Here is a 27,895-nt window from a genome sequence, read left to right on the forward strand (position 1 = left end):
GCTGCTATATAAAAAAAATGCTAACATCGTTTCAGTCTGTTTTTATCTGCCGATTAGTACTATAAGTCCTGCCTGGCAGGGAGAGACAGCCCCAGTCCTTCTGCCCAGGCCAGCCCTGTCTCCGAGTCAGTAGGAGCTGTTTTTCACATGTGGTATGCATGTGCAGTCGGGCTGCTCAGACGCACCTCATGGCTAGCTGGTTGGCATTCCTGCCTCACTCTGTAATTATGGCTTTACTCCTACAGACCACTGCTCTCTCTGCTCCTCTCTTCTCCACAGCCCACTCTCACATTTTCACAGACCTTCCACTGATGTCATATTGCCATTACCTGAACAGTTTATACCACTGGCTAATTAAAATAATATGCTATGCATGAGGCTATAGGCGGCATCTGCCATCATCTTCAACATCACCATCAACAACAAAAGCTTGTGATGATGAACAATTAGAAATGAACATATCACAGCAGAACATAAATCTGAGCAGAGACTTCTACCAACGGTGTGATAGTAGTAGTATATTAGTCTAATCACCACAGTCTCACCTCACACCCTGTGTCTCACTGCATTATACAATGAACTGCAGATGAATATTCATGCCTCCTGACACATTGATGTACAGTATGAACCTGGTTGTGTCAGAGTGAGAACACAGAGATACATTTCACAAGCAGTGTTCAAATAGTGCATACGTCTTCATCACCCATCACAAGGATCATATTGTATACTGTAGTTCTGCTCTCTATTTCTGCAGGAGTCCCATTGTCACTCATTGCTCTCTGACTGCCTATAGGCCAACTACCACTTCTTCCTGCTCTGTCAACCGTTTATGCCTTTTAAATGCACCGCACTGATCCATCCATTTTATGGACAGTATGTGAGGCTGTTATTTCAGGTTATCCTTACAGCAGTAATGCATAGTAGTGAAATATAAAGAGTCAAATCTCCCATAGCGAGCATGTAGTGGAATTATTCAGGCCGGACAGACGAAAAACAGACAGACCCCTTACGGAAAAACCACATGAATTTCACATGAAGTGTTCCAAAAACACTTTTGTACATGATTTCATGTGAAATTTTATGTGAAATCATGTGATTTGTCTGTAAGGGACAGACTGACGGCAGACTAGGAGGCTAAAGGGTAATCACTATGCTGACAGTCTGTTTTAGTCATTAAACATACAGAATCAATTAGGCTACCATAACACCAGCTACTAACCTTCATCATGGGCCTTTGGGACGTATTAAGCTCATATAAAACAACATATTCAACCTCCCCAGGCATGTACAGTACAGTATGTTGGGGTGATTTTTCTTTACTAATGTATCTATGGGTGTGTTTGGCCTGCATTGATCAAAAATAATATATTTCTGTATCTGAAAATATAGAAGCATCTATTTCAGCTTTTTGAGACTGGTTATTACAAGGCAGTGGAAGTCAATGCTGGCATGCTGAATCAGGACTGTCTTGCAAAAGTGTTAGAAAAATATTTTGCAGAGGAAAAATACTGCAAAACACAACTTAAGTACAACTTTATCTGATTACTGTCACAATGTGTACGTTCCCTGCATATAATGTTTCATGAATAATCATACAATACATTCATAGCCACGGGAGAATGTTGGGGGGGTGCTGCGAATAGTTTTTTTGGGGAGGGCTATAAATGCCCGTGGTACAGACAGCTATATCGGTCCGCTAATACAGGAATAGTAAAGGCTCAGTGCACTTCTTTTGTGGAAAAAAATGTTTCTCCCAAAAATACATAAATATTCTGATTTTTCATGGGGGTGCTACAGCAAATAAATCTTACAGAGATTCAGACAATCTCCTCCATTCATGCTCTTACCAGCACACGACATGCCATCAGAATGGGGATTAGGATGATCAGCTGAGCACATGCTCCCAACTCAATGCCACATTGTTCTCTGATGCTCACCGCTTGTTTTCCTCCAACTCTCCTTGCAGCTTATGAGGAGAACAACACCAAATCTCCCTCTATGCCTGCCAAACTTTAATCAGTCCACTTCCTACTGTACAGTGCTAACAAGGAGCTGCAGTTGTGCCTTACGTCAAAGCTGTTCTGTGCTTGTTTGCTTCTGTCGCTTCTAAACAAAGCAGAGCACATTGTGAAAAATAGCTAGGACTAAGAATAAAAGTTGGGGAGGTACAGTTGAAGTCGGAAGTTTACATACACTTAGGTTGGAGTCATTAAAACTCATTTTTCAACCACTCCACAAATTTCTTATTAACAAACTATAGTTTTGGCAAGTCGGCTAGGACATCTACTTTGTGCATGACACAAGTAATTTTTCCAACAATTGTTTACAAACAGATTATTTCACTTTTAATTCACTGTATCACAATTCCAGTGGGTCAGAAGTTTACATACACTAAGTTGACTGTGCCTTTAAACAGCTTGGAAAATTACAGAAAAGGATGTCATGGCTTTAGAAGCTTCTGATAGGCTAATTGACATCATTTGAGTCAATTGGAGGTGTACCTGTGGATGTATTTCAAGGCCTACCTTCAAACTCAGTGCCCCTTTGCTTGACATCTTGGGAAAATCAAAAGAAATCAGCCAAGACCTCAGAAAAATTATTTTAAACATGGTTAAAAAGTCTGGTTCCTCCTTGGGAGCAATTTCCAAACGCCTGAAGGTACCACGTTCATCTGTACAAACAATAGTACGCAAGTATAAACAACATGGGACAACGCAGCCATCATACCGCTCAGGAAGGAGACACGTTCTGTCTCCTAGAGATGAATGTACTTTGGTGCGAAAAGTGCAAATCAATCCCAGAACAACAGCAAAGGACCTTGTGAAGATGCTGGAGGAAACAGGTACAAAAGTATCTATATCCACAGTAAAACGAGTCCTATATCGACATAACCTGAAAGCCCATTCAGCAAGGAAGAAGCCACTGCTCCAAAACCGCCATAAAAAAGACAGACTACGGTTTGCAACTGCACATGGGGACAAAGATCGGACTTTTTGGAGAAATGTCCTCTGGTCTGATGAAACAAAAATAGAACTGTTTGGCCACAATGACCATCGTTATGTTTGGAGGAAAAAGGGGGATGCTTGCAAGCCGAAGAACACCATCCCAACCGTGAAGCACGGGGGTGGCAGCATCATGTTGTGGGAGTGCTTTGCTGCCGGAGGGTCTGGTGCACTTCACAAAATAGATGGCATCATGAGGTAGGAAAATTATGTGAATATATTGAAGCAACATCTCAAGACATTAGTCAGGAAGTTAAAGCTTGGTCACAAATGGGTCTTCCAAATGGACAATGACCGCAAGCATACTTCCAAAGTTGTGGCAAAATGGCTTAAGGACAACAAAGTCAAGGTATTAGAGTTGTCATCACAAAGCCCTGACCTCAATCCTATAGAGAATTTGTGGGCAGAAGTGAAAAAGTGTGTGCGAGCAAGGAGGCCTACAAACCTGACTCAGTTACACCAGCTCTGTCAGAAGGAATGGGCCAAAATTCCCCCAACTTGTTCTGTGAAGCTTGTGGAAGGCTACCCGAAATGTTTGACCCAAGTTAAACAATTTAAAGGCAATGCTACCAAATACTAATTGAGTGTATGTAAACTTCTGACCCACTGGGAATGTGATGAAATGTGATGAAACTCTACTATCACTCTACTCTACTTCTCTCTACTATTATTCTGACATTTCACATTCTTAAAATAAAGTGGTGATCCTAACTGACCTAAAACAGGGAATTTTTACTAGGATTAAATGTCAGGAATTGTGAAAAACTGAGTTTAAATGTATTTGGCTAAGGTGTATGTAAACTTCCGACATCAAATGTATATGCTGTTGGCCTGAGATCAAACAAGACACTGAAGGCCTTTGGTTTGAGTTTGACCGACACATCAGTGTTACACTAACAAATGTCATCCCCATTACTAATGTAGTAAATATATCAGGAAGGACCTTGTCTCCCAATCAGCCATTCTCACATTCTGTGGTGCTGCTTAGATATCAAACAAGGCCATGCATGTAGCAGCTGATTCATCAAGCCACGTCGCCTCTATCCCATCAAAGGCTAATGTGCATCCATGGACACCACGTTACGGCCAGCCTTTATCAAACTAGGAAACCTGGCTGCTTTAATCAGGATTTGTGGCTTTATCTAACGATATAACAATGCTCTCTCTCTCATTATCAGCAAAAAATAAAGAAGAAAGAGCACATGTTGCACGGAAATGTCCAATTACCCCTCAACGATATCTCTTTGTAACCTTGACAACTGTAGGACTTTAAAGCGTTGCAATCATAGACATGATTTTTGCTTCATCTCGACTTGTGAGATGACTGTGAATTATCTCTCCAGGTGGTCTTCCTCTGGCAGCAGATTTTAACCAGCAGCCAGCATCTAGCCTAAAGGCTGTGATGTCATGTAACATGCCCTGTGTACGCCCTTCACTCAATCAGAATAAATATTTAACAAAGTTATGGTGTGTAAACACACAAACACAGCAACACAGTAATGACGAGGGCACGATAACGCCTCTTCCCCCTTGTAAAGATTTTACATGGGCCCTCAGATCCTCAAAAAGTTCTACAGCTGCACTATCAGGAGCATTTTGACCTGCTGCATCACCGCTTGGTATGGCAACTACTCGGCATCTGACCATAAGACTCTACAGCGGGCAGTACGCACGTCCCAGTACATCACTGGGGCAAAGTTTCCTGCCATCCAGGACAACTATAGCAGGCGGTGTCAGAGGAAGGCCCTACAGATTGTCAAAGACTCCAGCCACCCAAGTCATAGACTGTTTTCTCTGCTATCGCACGGCAAGTGGTACCAGAGCTTAAAGTCTGGGACTAAAAGGCTTCTGAACAGCTTCTACCCCCAAGCCATAACTGATAAACAGTTAACAGTTGACCCCCTTTTTTTTTGCACTGACATTCTTGCACTGACTCTACCCACATACACACTCACACATACTACACTGACACTCCAACACACACATACACACTACATATGCTCACACACAAAACACACACACACACACTACATATGCTCACACACACACACTACATATGCTCACACACACACACACACACACACACACACACACACACACACACACACACACACACTCACACACACACACACACACACACACACACACACACACACACACACACACACACACACACACACACACACACACACACACACACACACACACACAATGCATATTGACGCCATACACACACTCACAGATAGACACACTTTCAAACGCTGCTGCTACTCTGTTTATTATCTATCCTGATTGCCTAGTCACTTTTACCCCTACCTACATGTACATAATACCTCAATTACCTCAACTACCTCATACCCCTTCACATTGACTCACATCATTATTGTTATTTTATTGTGTTACTATTTCCTTTTTTTTGTTATATTATTCTTTCTTTTTTTACTATTTAAGTCTGCAATATTGGAAAAGGGCTCGTAAGTAAGCATTTCACAGTAAATTCCACACCTGTTGTATCTGACGCATGTGACAAATACAATTTCATTTGATTTAATTGTGGTTATACAAGGGGGGCTCATGACACACATATACTGAATGCTCAATGTGCAAGGCAGAACAACATTAGGGTGTTGTCAATACATTGGCCTTTACAATCAGCAGAACAAATACGTCAGAGCCAGACAACCCTTAATTTTGAGAAGTTTGTTGGGATGACTGACCACAGTTTATCTTACCAAACATCAGTGAAATATATTCAAAGATGCAGTAAGGCACTGCAAAGAGACAGTATCCTCAGGGTACATTCGCAAACAATCATCTGCTATTTAAGGTTAGCTCAGAAAGTGCTTTGAATACACTGTTAAACCTTGAAAAGCTAAGTCAGCAGTTGGTCAAATACCTGTGTGAGAGCGCAAGCCAGCTGAGTGGAGACATTTTGTACTTTTATGCTCCTGTTTCCTCCCAGGCATCTGCACTTGACTGTGACTCCAGCACAAATGTAATGGAGATAATAAACCCCTCACAGATCTGCTCACCTGGCAGTCACATGGGCCAGATTGTGCTTGGGGACAAAAGAAAGACTGAGCACAACACAGAGAATACATTCATGCTGTATTGACTCAAAGGCAGGGCTGTGTACACACTGCACCTTCCGGCAGTGATCAGAAGACAAACACAACCACTGTTTGTCCTCCCACCATACAGATGGGCCAATTTGGGTAGTCTTATGAACCCGTTGGCACTGGAACAAATAGATTGTGAAATGCTAGTGTGATAACAATCTCCTTCTCTTAAATAATATTTCAATATAAAATAGCTATATGGCATTTAATAGACACTATCCAAAGCAACTTACAGTTATGCATGTATATATGGTCCTGGGAATCAAACCCACTATCCTGGTGTTGCAAGAGCCATGCTCTACCAGCTGAGCTACAGAGGAGCACACTCATTACAGAAAAAAATTGAATATATTGCAGTGAAATGTCCAATTATCCCTCAAAGATGTCTGTCACCTTGACAAAGATCTCATTGTGTCATTGTGATCCTCCATTTCTATTTAACTGTAAGGTTAAACTGTAAAGTTAAATAGAAATGGAGGCTCACAATGACACAATGAGATTCTTCCCTCCTGAACCTTTATTAAATCTATGGTCCACCTTTTCTGTTATATTTCCTCATTAAAATGACATGTGTGAAGTGGTCTCAGTGTGTAGTAATTCTGGTTTATAGTGTATTAACATATCCTGTAGTGTAGCAACGTATTCCCATAGTGTATTAATGCATCTAACTAACTTACCTATATACAGAGAGGAGTCTTTCCTCTTCACATGGTCGTCTATGTAGGACACACCCAGGGGCTGAACTGGGGTGGCTCCAATCCCCAGCAGCATCTGGGCCCCAATCAGCAGCAGGTACATCATGTTGGTGTTTGCCTTGTTGGAACACAACTCCTCTATATATTGCCCACCATTCCTGGTACTGTTGGCGCACCCATTCCTGCCCACCTCAGTCCTCCATGTCTGCCCTGGCTTGTTCTCGTATTGGTTGGTTAGAAACTCTGGCAGTGCTGACAGAAGAGCTCCTAGCGCCATGACGATACCCCCACAGCCAATCAACCTTGGCCGGTTTGCTTTGGCCCCGAAGTAGCTGACGAATAGGATAAGAGCTAGATTGCCAATCTCAAAGCTGCTGGCGATCACACCCACATCGGCACTTTGGAGGTTGAATCGTCGCTCCAGGGTGGTCAGGACACTCACCTGAGAAAGCAACAGCAGAGGAAATATGTTGCTCATAAATGGCAATCATAACTAACTTCCCATAACTGATTAACTTCGTAAATGACAGGGTATTATCATTACGAGGCTAAAATACTACCAGGCGTAAAGCCTAATTGTTTTCACACTAGCTGAGAAGTATGTAATTGAGAGGAAAATGGGGGAAAACACCTAGCTTACAAATAGCAATTAAATAAATACGGCATGGATCATGGTTACTGTTTTACCACAAGAATCACTTGCAACATTTGATGCAGTTCAATGAATGGCCTTTGGTATACTGAATCACATCTCAGATGGGTGCAGTATTTTACAATTACCATTGAAAACCAAGTAACCAAGACTGTAGGCCTAAACATTGAGAAAAAATAATGTGTCCTAAATTAAGGTTATTTAAGTGACATATCATTTTGGTTATTACAGAACAAACAACTATATATAAGACAAATTACATGTTTCTATAGTAAACATCTCTGAAAGATGTGATTTTCCCAAATGAAATACAAAATAATTACATAAAACTCTAGATATTGGAATTATAAGGATTAACATGCCAATGGGTTTCCAAACTTCAGGTACATGCAAATGAGAAAAAAATGTGATATTGTTTTCACGGTGGAATTTTGAATTAAGTTGCATGCAAGAGGGTTTAGAGAAATATGACATGGCTATGAAAATACCATGTTATTGAGGTTGTGCCCTTGTAAATAATCCCTTTCCTTTGGATATACTGACTCACATTGAGACCTCTTTCAGATGTTTCTCATTGTGCTCTGAGTAAAATCATCTCTCTGCCAAGATGGAGCCCTGTTTTTGATTAACTGGGCACTGCATCAGTTACTCGCATGGCTTTATGGAAAGTGCATCCTCCCCAAACGCTCTCGCTCTCTCTCTCTCTCTGAGTTAATGGTGCAGCATTTAACGCAAGTAAAAGATAAGAGCATAACACTGTCTCTAGATGGAAGTTGGGGCAGCAGGGTATTTTGCCTCCCCTCTGCCATTGTTGGTAAAATACATGGAAGTCAGACATCATGGAATGCATTTCAGTTCATCAGACAGGATCCTAACTAAGTATAACGATCCTAACTACGTCTAATGATTAAATTGATCTCCATCTAATTTAGATTTTTTTCATGTGATTATGTACCCCATCACAGACTTACCAAACCCCATTTGTAACTGCTATGAAGGCAAGTTTTTGTAAGACGTAGATGTAGTTAGCTAGCTAGCTTTCACAACCTGGCCAGTTAAAATTCCTACTAGCTAATGTTAGCTAGCTAGCTAGCTTTTTAAACTCTGATTTGCTAGCTAACGTTAGGTAACTAGCATTCGAGGGCTGACTGTTCTCATAAAAGTTTATTGTGCAGTGCAAAAATTAATGAAGGAGCCAGCTTTGGTGGTAATTTGTGCCATGTCTGACTCAGTACTGTTGTCCATGTGCTAGGTAACGGCAACAAGCTCAGACGAGCTAGCTAAACGTGGTGTCAGCATCCAGCTGTGATCAGCTCGTGGTTGCATAGTAATGGCGTCACCAACCCGAAATCTAATCGAGCTGGCATTAGTTGTGAAAATGGTCTGCGATGGTCCCGGTTTCCCCTGAATGGGCTCTAATTTGAGAATTCTATTTGAGCCAGCCCTAATTCTAAGTGCCAGTGGAAATGGGGCTTTGCTCTGTAGGAAGTACAATAGGCTGCCCCTTCTCAAAGGAGTGGATCCTCAGATGTATCAAATTAAATTGGTGAGTATTGTTTAGAGAGTTCATAAAAAATAATGTGGGTTTGTAATGTCTGGGAACCAACCTGCTGAGCCATATCCCACCTGTCATATTTTCACAACTATTATCAAACTATTTTCGGATGTGTCCCAAAATGTCCTTGAAAGAGCACGGTCCTCTTCCAGTTAGACAGTGATGTCCAACAGGCTAACATGCTAAACTAAGCTCCTCTTAGGAGCCGTGGGGACAGGAAAATAACAGCTAACTTAGAGAAGGATGCCATTGCCAGTAGGAAAAATGATCTTCTCTCTGTGACTTTACAAAGTGATTACTTTAAATGGCAGGTGTGACTGAGAATTAACTATACTAATTCAACTACCTACACTTTGATTACATTTGAACACGACCACAGGTTGGGCTTCTGAGTGGTGCAGTCTAAGGCACTGCATCTTAGCGCTAGAGGCGTCACTACAGACCCTAGTTCAATACCAGGCTGTATCACAACTGGCTGTAATTGGGAGTCCCATAGGGTGGCGCACAATTGGCCCAGCGTCGTCCAAGTTAGGGTTTGGCAGGGGTAGGCCGTCATTGTAAATAAGAATTTGTTCTTAACTGACTCGCCTACTTAAATAAAATAAAAAATGTTTTTTAAGTGTTATAAATCAATGTGGTGATGTCAGTCATCCTATGTACAAGGCCTATCAGCAGACACCAGCACCGACTCCTGAACCTCCACTTCACCACCACACCACAGCAGAGGAATGGCAGCCAGGCCAAGCAGACCATATCATGTCATCTCTTGCCCAGACTAGACTCGGGCACCAGTGGGCCTGACAGCAGTGAATTTAGAAGAGCACCCGTCCCCCAAATTCCATGTGTTGTATATGCACTCTGCCATCAAAGCATTTTACTAAAATATACTGCATTTCTAGACTCAATAATTGACAAAAATATTTATAGTTAGGTCTATGTTATCTAAAAAGACTGTATACATTGCAGAGAGATGAGTAACTCTAGCTACAGAAAGCTAGTTAAGATACACCTGGAATCTTGAACTCAAAAGTAAACACAGTTAGTCAGGAAGGTTTGGTGTATTTATTGCAGCATGGTTACAATGCAAACTTGTCTGGCTGTGTTTTCATGGACAATGTGACCGATTAGCCTCAACATTACCTCACCTGTCCAGAATGAGAGGATCCAAGCCTCACACCCTTTTTTGACAAGCGGATGAGGCTTGTGTAAGCACAGTTTATGACATAACTACAGCCCTTTGCTAAATAAAACTGTTGAAGTGCGTCTCAGGTTCCTATGCTGTCTAGACGCCCTTTCAAAAGGGCAATTCGGTGTCTGCCAGAAGCCTTTACAGAACCCTGTCTAATTCCAAAATATATTACGTTTTGGCAAGTTGCAAGATTGGAGAGGGCGAGGTAGTAACACCAAACTTTAACTATAGCTTAACCTGAACGCATTAAAGTCTCGAAAACTTAGTGTAGAATTAATATAATCAACTACTAATGTTGGGTTTGAAAATCTAATATATGCAGGGGAAATGATAAAGTACATAGACAGTTCAGCCTGTTTTGCCATGCGTAGATGGAGCACGTAACAGCAAACAAATTCACCACTGTCACTCATCACCACAACATTCAACGTGGGCTGAAACCACAGAGTTCTGTTGAATTTCCGAGAACTAAGAACTTAAGGTAGGTTTACACACCATTTCCAGATCATTCTCAAAATGAAACTAGGGAAGCTGAGAGTCATACCACAACCCCATAGTGTTGAGAGTACTTGTCTATGCAGGTATGTGCACTGACTGTTTACCCAGAGACTATGTTGCCTGGGAAAAAGTCCATTGTAAGCTGCTAACGTAGAGCAAGAGCATAGGCCATGACCCATGACTTCCAGGCTGGCTCCCTGGCTACCAGCACACACTTTAAGTTGCTTCACCCTATCATGTATACAACAATAGCTCAGACACAGGAGGACCTCAAAAAAGGTCATGACAGGGTCATCAGCTTGTCCCTGTAGCTGGTGCCTGGTTTCCAACCCATGCAAATGGAGCAGGTGCCATGTGAAAGAGACTACCTGTGCTGACAGCGATAGAGCATGGCTGAAGGCCTGTCATGCGCTTCCCTCTCAGATCCATAATTTGCTAATCTTTACTCACCAGTATAAAGTGTACCCTTATTAGTTAAATGTGTGTTAACCTTCTTTAGAATAACCTCCTGGAAAGTGTAGTTGAAAACATTTACATAGTCAAAGTGAGACAGGGCTTTAAATGGTAGTTATACTGTAGGTGTAAACATTCTAGCTAAGCTAAGCTATAAGTGCCTATGTATAAAAGCCATCAGTGTCCCCTGCAGCCACTGCTGCAGATGAGACATCTTCCGTTTCAACTACATTCAATTCAATGAGACAAAACTAGACCAATTATCACACAGAGGAATCCTGATAGACCCATTCCTTCCACTGTGACCGGCGAGTCTGTACATAGCAGAGAGACACATCACAGAAAAATGTGTGCAATGTTCCATCCAAGTCAGAGCGAAAAGGTTGGAGACTACTGGTTGTAGGCCCAATTTGATGATAACGTTACTTGGTTCACAAGCAAGTAGTGTTAGAAAGTTAGTCCATCTAAATAGATTTTAAAAACATGTTATAACAATATGTTCTAAAAATAGAATAAAATAGATTGAAAAAACTAAGTACAAAGTACTTTGGAAAACATTCCTCTCAATAATTTGGGGTCATTAAACTTCATATCAAAGGCAGGAAGTGGTGAATTCTTGTTAATTGTACATTTGACTCAACAATCCAAGTCCACTCCTTACAGAGGAAATTCTGACTGGATACCAACATGCCTAATCCACATAGGCTACACTGTTCCCATGGTCAGGAGGAGGCTTTTGGTTCAGTGGCACAGAATAGATAACACGTTCCACTCCAAATAAGGTCAAAGCATTTCAGTTTACATCTCTGATTTCCCTGGGAAGTGGCACTAGCCCACCATACCACTTTGTGACTTAAAATACCCTACTATAAAGGAATTCATTCACTCATCCACAATTTGTTGTTTCATTCCATAAGTGAACTGTTGAACATCATCATGAGACAACTGCATTTGAGAAGGGAGTATAGAAAATATTTCTGTGAGGAGGACCTATTAGGACTAAAACGATTTAAACGGTTCAAAAGAGTAGGCCTATAGCATATCAGAAGCATCAGGTGTGAACTTGAGATAAAAGAGTTGAATAGGCTTGTATGCTCTTCTTAAACAAGATAGCATTGCTTTCAAGCCTGGCACTCTGATAATACAGGCAGGGGCCTATAATTTCACTTATCTAGCTACATCAATAGATTGTGTTATTGCAGCATATTACATGTATATTACAGCTATATGGGCCATTTGCCGCATAAACTAACAAATCACCTGTAAATGGTTGTCCTCTACGGAATCAGTGTTATTTTGGGTACTTGGATTATTTAGGTGCGGCATTAGGAGAACAAACCATCATTAACAGGTTTGTTTTGACAGAGGGAAAATAGGCTATGTTAGCTGTGGATATATGGACAAGGTTAAACTCCTCAACCAGACGAAAATTAGTTTCGAATTTAATATTGAGTCCACATGTGGGCTAGCCTGGCATGGGCACTGGCTACTGCGTATTTAAAACACCGGTGTATGTCAAGCCTTCTTTAAACCGGCTAAAATGTATCTCATTATGTCATTGCTTTTGCCCGTTTCATGACAGATAGCCTACTTTGCTTACATGCTCAATACTGGCACGGAGTTATAGCTAAGATAAAATGGCCCAAAGTATTAGAATTCATATGAAACCTGAGTCTGGACAGATGTTCTCATGAGAGACATCACAGACGTAATGACACAGCTTAAAATGTTTCACTTACCAGGTAGGCTCCAACAGTGCCCTGTGCCAACATCAGGGCACATTCCGATATCAAAAATATCTTGATGTTTGAGAAGCATGATGACTTTTTACGGGTACCCTCTCCAGTGCTCGTGTCCGAGCCCCTCTGTTTTTTCACCTGCATCCTTTGGAGCCGCTACTTTGTATTATAGCGAGAAAAGAAATCCAGAGGGTAACCGGCCCCTGTAGGCTACATTCAGCACGTGTCTGACGCACGGTCTCTGTCTATTTTCTCGTTCAACCTATGCTTTACATCTGACTAACTATTACAGTAAATATTCAGCCATACTCCAAAGGGCTGCCCCTCCGCAAGCTCTAAACATTGCCACTTCGTCGAATAAGACACATGAACTCCACGACGATTTTCTCATATGCATACGAGAACGAGAGACGCCAGGTTTTCTCTCAAATAGCATTTTTTCAGAATCTTGACGTTCGTTCCCGAATGTTAAGCATAACAATGCGTAGATTCTAAAAACAATCGATAAGAATCTTGCCACGCTGTCGCTGCTCCACCTTTACTTGGCATGGTCTTTGGTCATGTAGCCTGCTATACAGTATTTAAGCATGCACTCACTCCCTCCACCACAACTTGTGTAGCCTATGTTCTGACTCTGCGCCTCTTCCAACCACTGACAGCCCTACAGTGGCGCTGTGTAGCATGCACCAAATTCTGGGTTGCAACATGGTCTCAGAGCATTTAGTATTATTCCGTATGTAAATCCGAGACACTTTACATAGTATACTATGTTACGTTTCGTATGGTATGTATTAATTTGTGGATGTCCATCACCCATTTTTTATGAAATGTTACGAATTACAATTCGTATTAAGTTATGTTACGAATTGAAAAACGTATGATATGTTACGAATTCTGGCTAAGTGGCTAACGTTAGCTAGCTCGCTAACATTAGCTAGGGTTACATTTCGGAGTTAGGTTAAAGGGTTAAGGTTAGGGTTAAGGGAAGTGTTAGCTAAAAGGGTAGTTAGGGTAAGGCAAAGGGTTAGCTAAAAGGGTTAGGAGAAGGGTTAGCTAACATGCTAAGTAGTTGCAAAGTAGCTAAAAAGTAGTAAGTTGTTGGAAAGTTGCTAAAATGCTAAAGTTGTCCTTGATGAGATTCAAACTCACAACCTTTCGATTGTTAGACGTTTGCATTATATGCTTACACACCCACCCTGACCAACCACCCTCTTTTAATTTTGCCTTAAGGAACCATCTGTCTTATCTAACCATACCAGACATAACATATCATACTAAATGGAGGGCTCGGATTTACTTACAGACTCTGTCTCTCTCTTACTCCCTCTCACTCAATTTCAATTTAAGGGGCTTTATTGGCATGGGAAGAATATGTTTACATTGCCAAAGCAAGTGAAATAGATAATAACCAAAAGTGAAATAAACAATAAAAAATTAACAATAAACATCACACTCACAAAAGTTCCAAAAGAAAAAAGACATTTCAAATGTCATATTATGTCTTTATGCAGTGTTGTAATGATGTGGAAATAGTTGAAGTACAAAAGCTAAAATAAACAAACATAGGTTATGTATATATGTTTTTAATTTAACTAGGCAAGTCAGTAAAAAACAAATTCTTATTTACAATGACAGCGTAGGAACAGTGGTTTAACTGCCTTGTTCAGGGGCAGAACGACATATTTTTACCTTGTCAGCTGGTGGATTCAATCTAGCAACCTTTTGGTTCCTGGCCCAACGCTCTAACCACTAGGCCACCTATCATTTACATGGTCTCTCTCTCTCTCTCTCTCTCTCTCTCTCTCTCTCTCTCTCTCTCTCTCTCTCTCTCTCTCTCTCTCTCTCTCTCTCTCTCTCTCTCTCTCTCTCTCTCTCTCTCTCTCTCTCTCTACATTCTAGATCACTGTTGGTAGTTCTATAAACCTAATGTATGCTAAGGCAATATAAATACTTGTCTATAACACACTGCATCTTGTCTATAACACATTACATAGATTCCAAGATGGTGTAGCAGTCGGACGTTTATTTGTCTTGTTTCGTCTGTTTGTCCCGTCCCATGTATATATATTTTTCTTCGTATATATTTCGTATATATTTGGAAATAAGAGAGGTTTTCTGTTTTCTATAAATAAATTAGGGGGGAGGGAGTGGAGGGGGTGACGGAGGAAGTGATGGAGAAGAGAGTGCTGGAAACAGCAGATAATCAGTAGCAGAGGCAGATCTGATCTGTGGATGCCAGGCTCTCTCTCTCTCTCGCTCGCTCTCCTAAGCTAAGGCTAGCTTTTTCAAACAGAAATTTGCATCATGTAGCACAAATTTCCAAAAGTTTTGGGACACTGTAAAGTCCGTGGAGAATAAGAGCACCTCCTCCCAGCTGCCCACTGCACTGAGGATAGGAAACATTGTCACCACCGATAAATCTCCAATAATCGAGAATTCCAGCAAGAATTTTTTCTATGGCTGGCCATGCTTTCCACCTGGCTACCCCTACCCCGGCCAGCAACTCAGCACCCCCTGCAGCAACTTGCCCAAGCCGCCACCCCGCCCCCCGCTTCTCCTTCACCCAAATCCAGACAGCTGATGATCTGAAAGAGCTGCAAAATCTGGATCCCTACAAATCAGCTGGGCTATTCAATCTGGACCCTCTCTTTCTAAATTATCCGCCGAAATTCTTGCAACCCCTATTACTAGCCTATTCAACCTCTCTTTCGTATCGTCTGAGATCCCCAAAGATTGGAAAGCTTCAAAGGGGGAGACACTCTAGACCCAAACTGTTATATCCATCCTGCCATGCCTTTCTAAAATCTTCAAAAGCCAAGTTAACAAACAGATCACCGACCATTTCGAATCCCACCGTATCTTCTGCACTATGCAATCTGGTTTCCGAGCTGGTCATGGGTGCACCTCAGCCACGCTCAACGTCCTAAACGATATCATAACCGCCATCGATAAAAGACAGTACTGTGCAGCCGTCTTCATCGACCTGGCCAATGCTTTTGACTCTGTCAATCACCGCATTCTTATAGGCAAACTCAATAGCCTTGACTTATCAAATGACTGCCTTGCCTGGTTCACTGTGATAGAGTTCAGTGTGTTAAATTGGAGGGCCTGTTGTCCGGATCTCTGGCAGTTTCTATGGGGGTGCCACAGGGTTCAATTCTCGGGCCGACTATTTTCTCTGTATATCTCAATGATGTTGCTCTTACTGCTGGTGATTCTCTGATCCACCTCTACGCAGACTACACCATTCTGTATACATCTGGCCCTTCTTTGGACACTGTGCTAACAAACCTCCAAACGAGCTTCAATGTCATACAACACTCCTTCTGAGGCTTCCAACTGCTTTTAAATGCAATTAAAACTAAGTGCATGCTCTTCAACCGATTGCTGCCCGCACCCTGCCACTAGCATCACTACTCTGGACAGTTCTGACTTAGAATATGTGGACAACTACAAATTCCTAGGTGTCTGGTTAGACTGTATCTCCAATCCAAAATGTAATCTAGAATCGGCTTCCTATTTCGCAAAACAAAGCCTCCTTCACCCATGCAGCCAAATATACCCTCGTAAAACGGACTATCCTACCGATCCTTGACTTCGGCGATATCATTTACAAAATAGCCTCCAACACTTCTCAGCACACTGGATGTAGTCTATCACAGTGCCATCCGTTTTGTCACCAAAGCCCCCTATACTACCCACCACTGCGACCTGTATGCTCTCGTTGGCTGGTCCCCACTACATATTCGTCGCCAAACCCACTGGCTCCAGGTCATCTATAAGTCTTTGCTAGGTAAAGCCCCACCTTATCTCAGCTCACTGATCACCATAGCAACACCCACCCGTAGCACGCGCTCCAGCAGGTATATTTCACTGGTCACCCCCAAAGCCAACACTTCCTTTGGCCACCTTTCCTTCCAGTTCTCTGCTGCCAATGACTGGAACGAATTGCAAAAATCACTGAGAGAGGGAGATATAAGACTCCAGCTTAACTTTAGGCATCAGCTGTCAGAGCAGCTTACCGATCACTGTACCTGTACACAGCCAATCTGTAAATAGCACACCCAACTACCTCATCCCCATATTGTTACTTATCCTCTTGCTCTTTTGCACCCTAGTATCTCTAATTGCACATCATCATCTGCACATCTATCACTCCAGTGTTAATGCTAAATTGTAATTATTTCATCTCCATGGCCTATTTATTGCCTTACCTCCCTACTCTTCTACATTTGCACATACCGTACATAGATGTTTCTATTGTGTTATTGACTGTACGTTTGTTTATGTGTAGCTCTGTGTTGTTGTTTTTGTCATACTGCTTTGCTTTGTCTTGGCCAGGTCGCAGTTGTAAATGAGAACTTGGTCTCAACTGGCCTACCTGGTTAAATAAAGGTGAAATAAAAAATGTATTAAAAAAACATCCAAAATTGTTATGAAACCTGCACATTGTGCATAACAAACATTTTATACACACATTGTAAGAGATAGTTGTCTTAACATCCTAAAAGTCACGTCCTGAAAAGCATGGCTCTTAACAGGAGCATGTCATGGTAAGAGAAGTAGAAAGATGCTGGTTATTATTTTGCAACAGCATACATTTTTATCTGTATACAGTTCGTTCAGTAATATGTTGAAGCAAATGTTCGTTTCAGAGACTCAGACCAATGCTGTAATTTCAAACACATGGATTTCCTCCTTCCCTGCACTCTTTTCCTGCATGATTAACAACATCATTGAGGTAGATAGATTAAGGTAATTTGTTTCTGCCAGCGATTAATAATTGCCTGCACACCGGAAGATCACATTCTGTTGGGTGTCCATTAATTCAAATGAGGTTATGGTGTAGAACAGTGATTTCCTACATGTTTTGGTTACTGTACCACCAACCGATGTTCCCTCTCAACTGTGAACGCAGCAGCCCCGAAATACAGTGTCAGCCCACCAAGAGAAACATGAGACTGAACGTCACTCAACTTTCTAAAGTTTTCCCTGTTAATTAACACTATCAACGTTTCCCTTTACTGTGGCAATTGGGATCAAATCAACGGAATATTTGCCACTTTCAATACAACAAAATGAACTACAGTATGCAAGACTTAGTATGCGAAACTAACTCTGCAAGATATTTTGTTGTAGGCATTCTTCACATTTTCAAACAGTACATTTATATTTTCCAAAGGGGCTATGCATTTGGGTGAGTTTTTTTCTCGCCAGGGTAGCCTTGTTTCACTGCCAAAAATAAAATTAAACCATCTTGTGTTCAGAGAAATAACAACACAATGTCAAATACAGGTAGCCTAGTCAAATAATTAACATCCAATCACATTAACCGTTACTCTCTCGCGAGAAACCTTCACTCTTGCGCAGACATTTAGAAACGAAACATGACAATTCGAAAAATAAGTCACAGGAGTTTTTTGAGCGAGAATAAAGATGACTTTTGAGTAGTAAGACATGTATAAAAGCAACAGATACCATTAATAAGAAGGGGCTAGAAGCATCTTATGGTGAGCTACTGAGTGGCGGAGATCTTTGTGAGCTATACTCGGCCTTGTCTCAGGATGGTAAGTTGGTGGTTGAAGATATCCCTCTAGTGGTGTGGGGGCTGTGCTTTGGCAAAGCGGGTGTGGTTATATCCTGCCTGTTTGGCCCTGTCCGGGGGTATCATCGGATGGGCCACAGTGTCTCCTGACCCCTCCTGTCTCAGCCTCCAGTATTTATGCTGCAGTAGTTTATGTGTCAGGGGGCTAGGGTCCAGTTATATCTGGAGTATTTCTCCTGTCTTATCCGGTGTCCTGTGTGAATTTATGTAGGCTCTCTCTAATTCTCTCTTTCTCTCTTTCTCTCTCTCGGAGGACCTGAGCCCTAGGACCATGCCTCAGGACTACCTGGCATGATGACTCTTGCTGTCCCCAGTCCACCTGGCCGTGCTGCTGCTCCAGTTTCAACTGTTCTGCCTGCGGCTGTGGAACCCTGACCTGTTCACCGGACGTGCTACCTGTCCCAGCCCTGCTGGTTTCAACTCTCTAGAGACAGCAGGAGCGGTAGAGATACTCTCAATGATCAGCTATGAAAAACCAACTGACATTTACTCCTGAGGTGCTGACCTGTTGCACCCTCGACAACTACTGTGATTATTATTATTTCACCATGCTGGTCATTTATGAACATTTGAACATCTTGGCCATGTTCTGTTATAATCTCCACCCGGCACAGCCGGAAGAGGACTGGCCACCTCTCATAGCCTGGTTCCTCTCTAGGTTTCTTCCTAGGTTTTGGCCTTTCTAGGGAGTTTTTCCTAGCCACTGTGCTTCTACACCTGCATTGCTTGCTGTTTGGGGTTTTAGGCTGGGTTTCTGTACAGCACTTTGATATATCAGCTGATGTAAGAATGGCTATATAAATGTGATTTGATTTGATTTGACAGGCAAGCCCCATACTATTGTGTACTACTTAATTATTCCTGCTGCGCAGATATGGCTGGGACAATGCTGGGGGAAAAGGACAAAAAAACTATACAAGCAATGCCTTTATCAAACAACATTGTTCATGACGCATCAGTGACATGGCAGGAGATGTTTTGAAACAATTACTGCTTCACATACAAGCCAGTGAATTATATGCGTTATTGCTGGATGAGTCAGCAGACGTGGTGGGCCTGGCTCAGCTCCTGGTATATGTCCATTACCTTTATGGGGGGTCAATTAAGGAAGACATCCTCTTCTGCAAGCCACTGGAAACCAGGACAACATGAGTGGATATTTTTAAAGTACTGGACAACTTTGTGACATCAAATGGACTTTGGTGGTCAAGATGTGTTGGTATCTGTACTGATGGCGCAAAAGCCATGACAGGGAGACATAGTGAAGTGGTAATGCGCGTGCCAGCAGTTGCTCCCAACGGCACTTGGGGACACTGCAGAATCCACCAAGAGGCTCTTGCTGCCAAGGGAATGCCTGACAGCTTGAAAGACGTTTTGGACATTACAGTGAAAATGATTAACTTTTTAAAGCAAGACCCCTGAACTCTCGTGTATTTTCTGCATTATGCAATGATATGGGCAACAACCATGTAACGCTTTTACAACATACATGCGCTGGTTATCAAGGGGCAAAGTATTGACACATTTTTTTAAATTGAGAGACGAGTTCAAAGTTTTCTTTACTGACCCTAATTTTCACTTGTCTGACCGCTTGCATGATGATGAGTTTCTCACACGACTGGCCTATCTGGGTGATGTTTTTTTCTCGCCTGAATGATCTGAATCTAGGATTACAGGGACTCTGCAACTATATTCAATGTGCTGGACAAAATTGAGGCTATGATTAAGAAGTTGGAGCTCTTTTCTGTCTGCATTAACAAGGACAACACACAGGTCTTTCCATCATTGTACAATTTTTTGTTTGCAAATGAAGTCAAGCTCACGGACAATGTCAATGTCACGATCGTCGTTAGGTGAAAGAGAGGACCAAGGAGCAGCGTGATATAAATACATCTTCTTTTTAATAGAAGAAGAAACGAACACAAACACTAATACAAACTAGACAAAACAACAAACGACCGTGAAGCTATCAAACGAAAGTGCAGACACAAGCAACTAACGTCAAAACATAGACAATTACCCACAACCTACCTAATGCCTATGGCTGCCTAAATATGGCTCTCAGAGACAACGATAGACAGCTGTCTCTAATTGAGAACCAATCCAGGCAACCATAGACTTACATAAACACCTACACTGAACACAACCCCATGAACTCTACAAAACCCCCTAGACAATACAAACACCCTAGACTAGACAAAAACACACAAACATCCCCCATGTCACACCCTGACCTAACTAAAATAATAGAGAAAACAAAGATAACTAAGGCCAGGGCGTGACAGTACCCCCCCCCAAAGGTGCGGACTCCGGCCGCAAAACCTGACACAGAAGGGGAGGGTCCGGGTGGGCCTTCTTACGGCGGAGGCTCGGGTGCGGGACGTGGACCCCACTCCATCATAGTCAATACCTGCTTTGGTTGCGCCTCTGGAGCGGTGACCCTTGCAGCGAGTCCCGGACTGAAGACCATCCTAGAGGGCGCCACTGGACGGAGGGGCAGCTCCGGACTGAGGGGCAGCTCCGGACTGAGGGGCAGCTCCGGACTGAGGGGCAGCTCCGGACTGAGGGGCAGCTCCGGACTGAGGGGCAGCTCCGGACTGAGGGGCAGCACCGGACTGAGGGGCGGCTCATGACTGGAGGGCGGCTCATGACTGGAGGGCGGCTCATGACTGGAGGGCGGCTCATGACTGGAGGGCGGCTCATGACTGGCGGGCGGCTCATGACTGGCGGACGGCTCCTGACTGGCGGGCGGCTCCTGACTGGCGGGCGGCTCTGGCGGCTCCTGACTGGCGGGCGGCTCTGGCGGCTCCTGACTGGCGGGCGGCTCTGGCGGCTCCTGACTGGCGGGCGGCTCTGGCGGCTCCTGACTGGCGGGCGGCTCTGGCGGCTCCTGACTGACGGGCGGCTCTGACGGCTCGGGACAGACGGGCGGCTCTGACGGCTCGGGACAGACGGGCGGCTCTGACGGCTCGGGACAGACGGGCGGCTCTGACGGCTCGGGACAGACGGGCGGCTCTGACGGCTCGGGACAGACGGGCGGCTCTGACGGCTCGGGACAGACGGGCGGCTCTGACGGCTCGGGACAGACGGGCGGCTCTGACGGCTCGGGACAGATGGGCAGCTCAGATGGCTCTGGGCAGGCAGGCAGCTCAGATGGCTCTGGGCAGGCAGGCAGCTCAGATGGCTCTGGGCAGGCAGGCAGCTCAGATAGCGCTGGGCAGACGGCAGACTCTGGCCGGTTGAGGCGCACAGTAGGCCTGGTGCGTGGTGCCGGAACTGGTGGTACCGGGCTAAGGACACGCACCTTAAGGCTAGTGCGGGGAGCAGCAACACGGCGCACAGGGCTCTGGAGATGCACAGGAGGCTTGGTGCGTGGTGCCGGAACTGGTGGTACCGGGCTGGAGACACGCACCACAGGACGAGTGCGTGGAGGAGGAACAGGGCTCTGGAGACACACTGGAAGCCTGGTGCGTGGTGTTGGCACTGTTGGTACTGGGCTGGGGCGGGGAGGTGGCGCCGGATATACCGGACCTTGCAGGCGTACTGGCTCCTTTGAGCACCGAGCCTGCCCAACCTTACCTGGTTGAATGCTCCCCGTAGCCCGACCAGTGCGGGGAGGTGGAATAACCCGCACTGGGCTGTGTTGGCGAACCGGGGACACCATGCGTAAGGCTGGTGCCATGTATGCCGGCCCGAGGAGACGCACTGGAGACCAGACGTGTTGAACCGGCTTCATGGCACCTGGCTCAATGCTAAATCTAGCCCGGCCGATACGAGGAGCTGGAATGTACCGCACCGGGCTAAGCACACGTACAGGAGACACCGTGCACTTTACCGCATAACACGGTGTCTGCTTGTACTTTCGCTCTCCACGGTAAGCTCGAGGAGTTGGTGCAGGTTTCCTACCTGACTTCGCCACACTCCCTTGTAGCCCCCCCCAAGAAATTTTTGGGCTTGACTCTCGGGATTCCTACCGCGTCATCGTGCTGCCTCCATTCGCCGGTATCCCTCCTCACACTGCTCCAGAGAATCCCAGGCGGGCTCCGGCATTCGCCCTGGGTCGATCGCCCACCTGTCGATCTCCTCCCACGTAGTGTAGTCCAGACTCTGCTCCCATGTCCATTCCTCCTTGCGCTGCTCCTGCTGCCGCTGCCTGTTACCACGCTGCTTGGACCTGGTATGGTGGGTGATTCTGTCACGATCGTCGTTAGGTGAAAGAGAGGACCAAGGCGCAGCGTGATATAAATACATCTTCTTTTTAATAGAAGAAGAAACGAACACAAACACTAATACAAACTAGACAAAACAACAAACGACCGTGAAGCTATCAAACGAAAGTGCAGACACAAGCAACTAACGTCAAAACATAGACAATTACCCACAACCTACCTAATGCCTATGGCTGCCTAAATATGGCTCTCAATCAGAGACAACGACAGCTGTTGTCTCTCAATTAGAGACAGCTGTCTCTAATTGAGAACCAATCCAGGCAACCATAGACTTACATAAACACCTACACTGAACACAACCCCATGAACTCTACAAAACCCCCTAGACAATACAAACACCCTAGACTAGACAAAAACACACAAACATCCCCCATGTCACACCCTGACCTAACTAAAATAATAAAGAAAACAAAGATAACTAAGGCCAGGGCGTGACAGTCAAATGTTATATAGCGAAGCACCTGAGTGAGCTGGGTGCGCAATTACGTAGGTACTTTCCTGAAACGGACGACACAAACAACTGGATTTGTTATCCCTTTCATGCCCTGCGTCCAGTCCACTTACCGATATCTGAATAAAAACATATAAGAAATCTGAACAAGAGAGCCTCATCGAAATTGCAACAAGCGGTTCTGTGAAAATTGAATTTAATCAGAAGCCACTGCCAGATTTCTGGATAGGGCTGCGCTCAGAGTTTCTTGCCTTGGCAAATCACGCTGTTAAGACACTGATGCCCTATGCAACCACGTACCTATGTGAGAGTGGTTTCTCGGCCCTCACTAGCATGAAAACTAAATACAGGCACAGACTGTGTGTGGAAAATTATTTAAGACTGAGACTCTCTACAACCCAACATTGCAGAGTTCTGTGCAGCCTTTCAAGCACACCCTTCTCATTAACCTTTGCTGAGTTATTTACAATTTTTGATGAACAAATAAGGTTTTATATATGTAAGATGGCTAAATAAAGAGCAAAATGATTGATTATTATTATATTATTATTTGTGCCCTGGTCCTATAAGAGCTCTTTGTTACTTCCCATGAGCCGGGTTGTGACAAAAACTCACACTCATTCTTATGTTTAATAAATGTATCGTATATTGTGTGTGTGGCAGGCTTATAATGATGGCAAAAAAACACATTTTAGAGTGCGCTGACCCTGGTGCTAGAGGGGGTACGCAGCTGGAGGTTGAATGTTTGAAGGGGTATGGGACTATAAAACGTTTGGGAACCACTGGTTTACAGCATGAGCGGTCGTGAGTAGATGCTCTTCTTTTGAGATCAAAGTGAGAGCTGCATGTAGCCACTTGTGCACTTTTTAAAAATATCCTTTGCTTGTTAGTGAGTCATTAGCCCAGTTATAGATCGTTTGTAGTCAGCAATAGGGGAGTGATTGTTCCTACAAGAGACCTAAATGTGTACATTTCTAGACATCTTTGAAAAGATAGTCAGGTGAAGAGCTTTTTGTGTGTTAAAGGGGCAGTATTATATTTTGAGACAAGTTTGAATAAGCTAAGTAGCCAATAGGCAGAGGGTAGCATAATTTGTCTGATTCTCTGTAATAATGGCATGGGAATAATAATGCATTTTGCATCAAACAACACAACAACATTTTCAGTCACCTCCTAGTCTGAAGGACAAGTGGATAAACAGGTGCATGTCAAGCCCTGCATCTTTTTTCAAAAGTCTCATGGAATGTAGGCCTACATTGAACACGTGCTTCTACACCTGCATTGCTTGCTGTTTGGGGTTTTAGGCTGGGTTTCTGTACAGCACTTTGAGATATCAGCTGTTATGTGATGCATTTTCTCCATTGTTTTTGATGGTAGGCCACTCCGATAGGCCTACATTATGATCAAATAGCCACAGTAGCCTACTTGGCTACTTTTAAAACTGTAACTTAAAGCGGGTACAGCCTCAGTGTTCCCAGTAAATGCACCGAATTTTCACAATGTTCAAGTTTCCGCTCAGCAGACATTTGCTCAGTGCCGAAAAAAATTAGATGGAGCATTGCCACCAACTGAATTTTTGTCTGACTGGAGTACCCCTAAAATACCCCCTCATGTGCATTTTACCAGTAAACCTATGGTCTCATGAGTCTTCTCAAGTACCCGCTGTAGGTAGGCCAAGTACCCCAAGGTGTCCTAGTACCCCTGGTTGGGAACCACTGGTGTAGGGGGCGCAGAGAGAGACGTGAACTCAGCCAAGGCTATTATAATTTCAACCAAAACACAAGTGAAGGATTTACCCTCTCTAATCGAAATTTACATGAACTCTGCTCAAATATTGGCAATTACTTGTGTGTTTTAATCACTTACTCTGGGCCAATGTTTACAACAAGTGGGCCATCCATCAACATTCGACAGAAGAACTATTCAGAATACCTTTAGAGGAATGTGTCTACCTGATTCAGGGAGTACAGTGAAGAGTTGGGAGTTGGGGACCATTTTTTTGTGTTACATACAGTCTGTGAACAGTTTTAAAATGTATAAATTGATGGTTAAGATTACGGAATGCCAAGGTCATATTTTTCAATATTCTGTTCCAGTTAAAGGGTTGTTCAGATTCAATTAGATCTGTGGACCATACTTTTTTAATGGCTTTCTCAGAAGATGAGCTTTCCAAAAGTTGTTTATATATTATAGAGATCAGTCCTTTCGGAAGCCCAGATAATTTATTTATAAATCCCATTATTGGATGGTTCGGTAGTTGGGTTTCCCAAGGGATACATAGGCCAGCATAGCTGACCTGAGTTGTAAATATAGAGAAAAGGATTTTCCGGGTAAAGTGTATGTCTTTGAAATCTTGGAATGGGTATTGATTCCACATTTGGACCATTGGGGGATGCAAAAAGCTGCCCTCCAGATCGCAAGGTGTTATTGGGAAATATTGGAGTATGGGCATGCCATTCTGATTCCCAGTTACATTGTTTTTCAATTTTGCACAAAATAAAAATTATGTGAGCAATAATAGGACCAAAGTGTAGTTTACATTGTTTAAGGGATATATCAGTGAAGACCACCTCCTCCAGGGCAATAGGAGACACCACATTTCTCTCTATACTCATTAACCTCTAACACCTCCCAAACCCGGATCCGGGATCCCCCCCATCACAAAAGCTGACTAGCATAGCCTAGCCTAAAGCCACAGGGATATCATATAATAAAATGTTCATGAAATCACAAGTCCAAGACACCAAATGAAAGATACACATCTTGTGAATAAAGCCATAATTTCTGATTTTTAAAATGTTTTACAGGGAAGACAAAATATGTAAATCTATTAGCTAACCACGTTAGCAAAAGACACCACTCCCATACTCCACCATTTTCTTACTGCATCAGTAGCTATCACAAATTCGACCAAATAAAGATATAAATAGCCACTAACCAAGAAACAACCTCATCAGATGACAGTCTGATAACATATTTATTGTATAGCATAGGTTTTGTTAGAAAAATGTGCATATTTCAGGTATAAATCATAGTTTACAATTGCAGCCCCCATCACAACTCTCACTAAAATGACTAGAATAACTACAGAGACCATCGTGTATTAGCTAATTACTCATCATAAAACATTTCTTAAAAATACACAGCGTACAGCAATTGAAAGACACAGATCTTGTGAATCAAGACAATATTTCAGATTTTCTAAGTGTTTTACAGCGAAAACACAATATATCGTTATATTAGCTTACCACAATAGCAAACCAGACAACAGCATTGATTCCAGCCAAACATAGCGATAACGTATTCACCACCAAAATAAATTAATTTTTCACTAACCTTCTCAGAATTCTTCAGATGACAGTCCTGTAACATCATATTACACAATCCATATAGGTTTTGTTCGAAAATGTGCATATTTAGCAGCACAAATCGTGGTTATACAATGTGATCAGTGGCAACAGGTCATGCATTCTGGCCGGCGCCATCTTGGAAAGGCACCTAATCTAATCAATAAATAATCGTAAACTTGACTAAAAAATACAGGTTGGACATCAAATGAAAGATGCATTAGTTATTAATGCAACCGCTGAGTTAGATTTTTAAAATTAACGTTACTAGACATACAGTGTGCGTTACAGCCAGACTAGTGCCGCAATAATGGCGGACAAATCCGTTTACATTTTTCCACATAAATACGGAATAACATCATAAATAGCTCTTACTTTTGGACGAGCTTCCATCAGAATCTTGGCCAAGTGGTCCTTTGTCCAAAAGAATCGTTGCTTGGTTGTAAAACGTCGTCTTCAACTTCGGAATTAGCAGCTACCAATAGCTATGTGGCTTCAACATGCCCAAATCCTCAAAACTCAATACTAAGGAAATTCCGAAAATAGCAATATACTCACATAAACTGATATAACTCGGTTTAAAATAACTTCGTTATGATGTTTCTAACACCCATATCGAATTAAATTACAGACGGATATATCTAAGGTCGATAACTGAGCGTTTCAAAATGCCATCCTGAGGTCCTGCTTTGCGTAAAGACGAACGTCGAAAAGAGAGCTCCCCTCGTTCCTTGGCCTTTTATAAACTCTGAGAACTACGTAGACACTCCATTCCACTTCTCATTGGTTACTGACATCCAGGGGAAGGCGGGTGCAGTTCATGTCGACCCATAGGATACATACAGAGCTTTAAACTGATCTGAGAACAGAGCTTCGTTTTCAGACCTTCGCAGTTCCTGTCATGGATTTCGCTGCAGAAAGAGTTCTGTTTCACCCACAGACATAATTCAAACGGTTTTAGAAACTAGAGAGTGTTTTCTATCCAATAGTAATAATAATATGCATATTGTACGAGCAAGAATTGAGTACGAGGCAGTTTAATTTGGATACGAATTTGTGCTATGTCGAAATGGCACCCCCCTAGTGGCAAGAAGTTTTTAAGGGGGTGGAAGAATCATGTCGAAACCAATTCAGGGTGGGACGAAATGCTAGTGCCTGGAAATACAATTCATACAAATTTGGTACGGATAGTCCTACATCTTTCCCGATTTGCAAGTTTGTTTATTTTATACGGGCACGATTACCTTTCCATATCCATTTAGAAAACACACTATGGATTTTATCCCAATAGCCAGAAGGGGGAGACAAGCGAAGCATTGAACTACAGAAATTAAGTTGTGGAATATATTCATTTTGACAAT

At 43.1% G+C, this 27,895-nt stretch overlaps 1 protein-coding gene across 1 annotated transcript in view; it reads right to left on the minus strand.

Annotated features, from left to right (window-relative positions):
- LOC120066268 (solute carrier organic anion transporter family member 3A1-like) overlaps window positions 1–13,500 on the minus strand; it is a 58,026-nt gene extending 44,526 nt beyond the window's left edge. Inside the window, exons 1-2 of the mRNA XM_039017523.1 lie at window positions 12,903–13,500; window positions 6,799–7,258 (exon numbers count right to left, since the gene is read on the minus strand). Of these exons, the coding sequence (XP_038873451.1) occupies window positions 6,799–7,258; window positions 12,903–13,046 (604 nt within the window). The 5' untranslated portion in view covers window positions 13,047–13,500. The remainder of the gene's footprint in view (window positions 1–6,798; window positions 7,259–12,902) is intronic.
- Window positions 13,501–27,895: the final 14,395 nt, after the last annotated feature.

The sequence above is a fragment of the Salvelinus namaycush genome, chromosome 21 (assembly GCF_016432855.1).
Source record: "Salvelinus namaycush isolate Seneca chromosome 21, SaNama_1.0, whole genome shotgun sequence".
Classification (NCBI taxonomy): domain Eukaryota; kingdom Metazoa; phylum Chordata; class Actinopteri; order Salmoniformes; family Salmonidae; genus Salvelinus; species Salvelinus namaycush.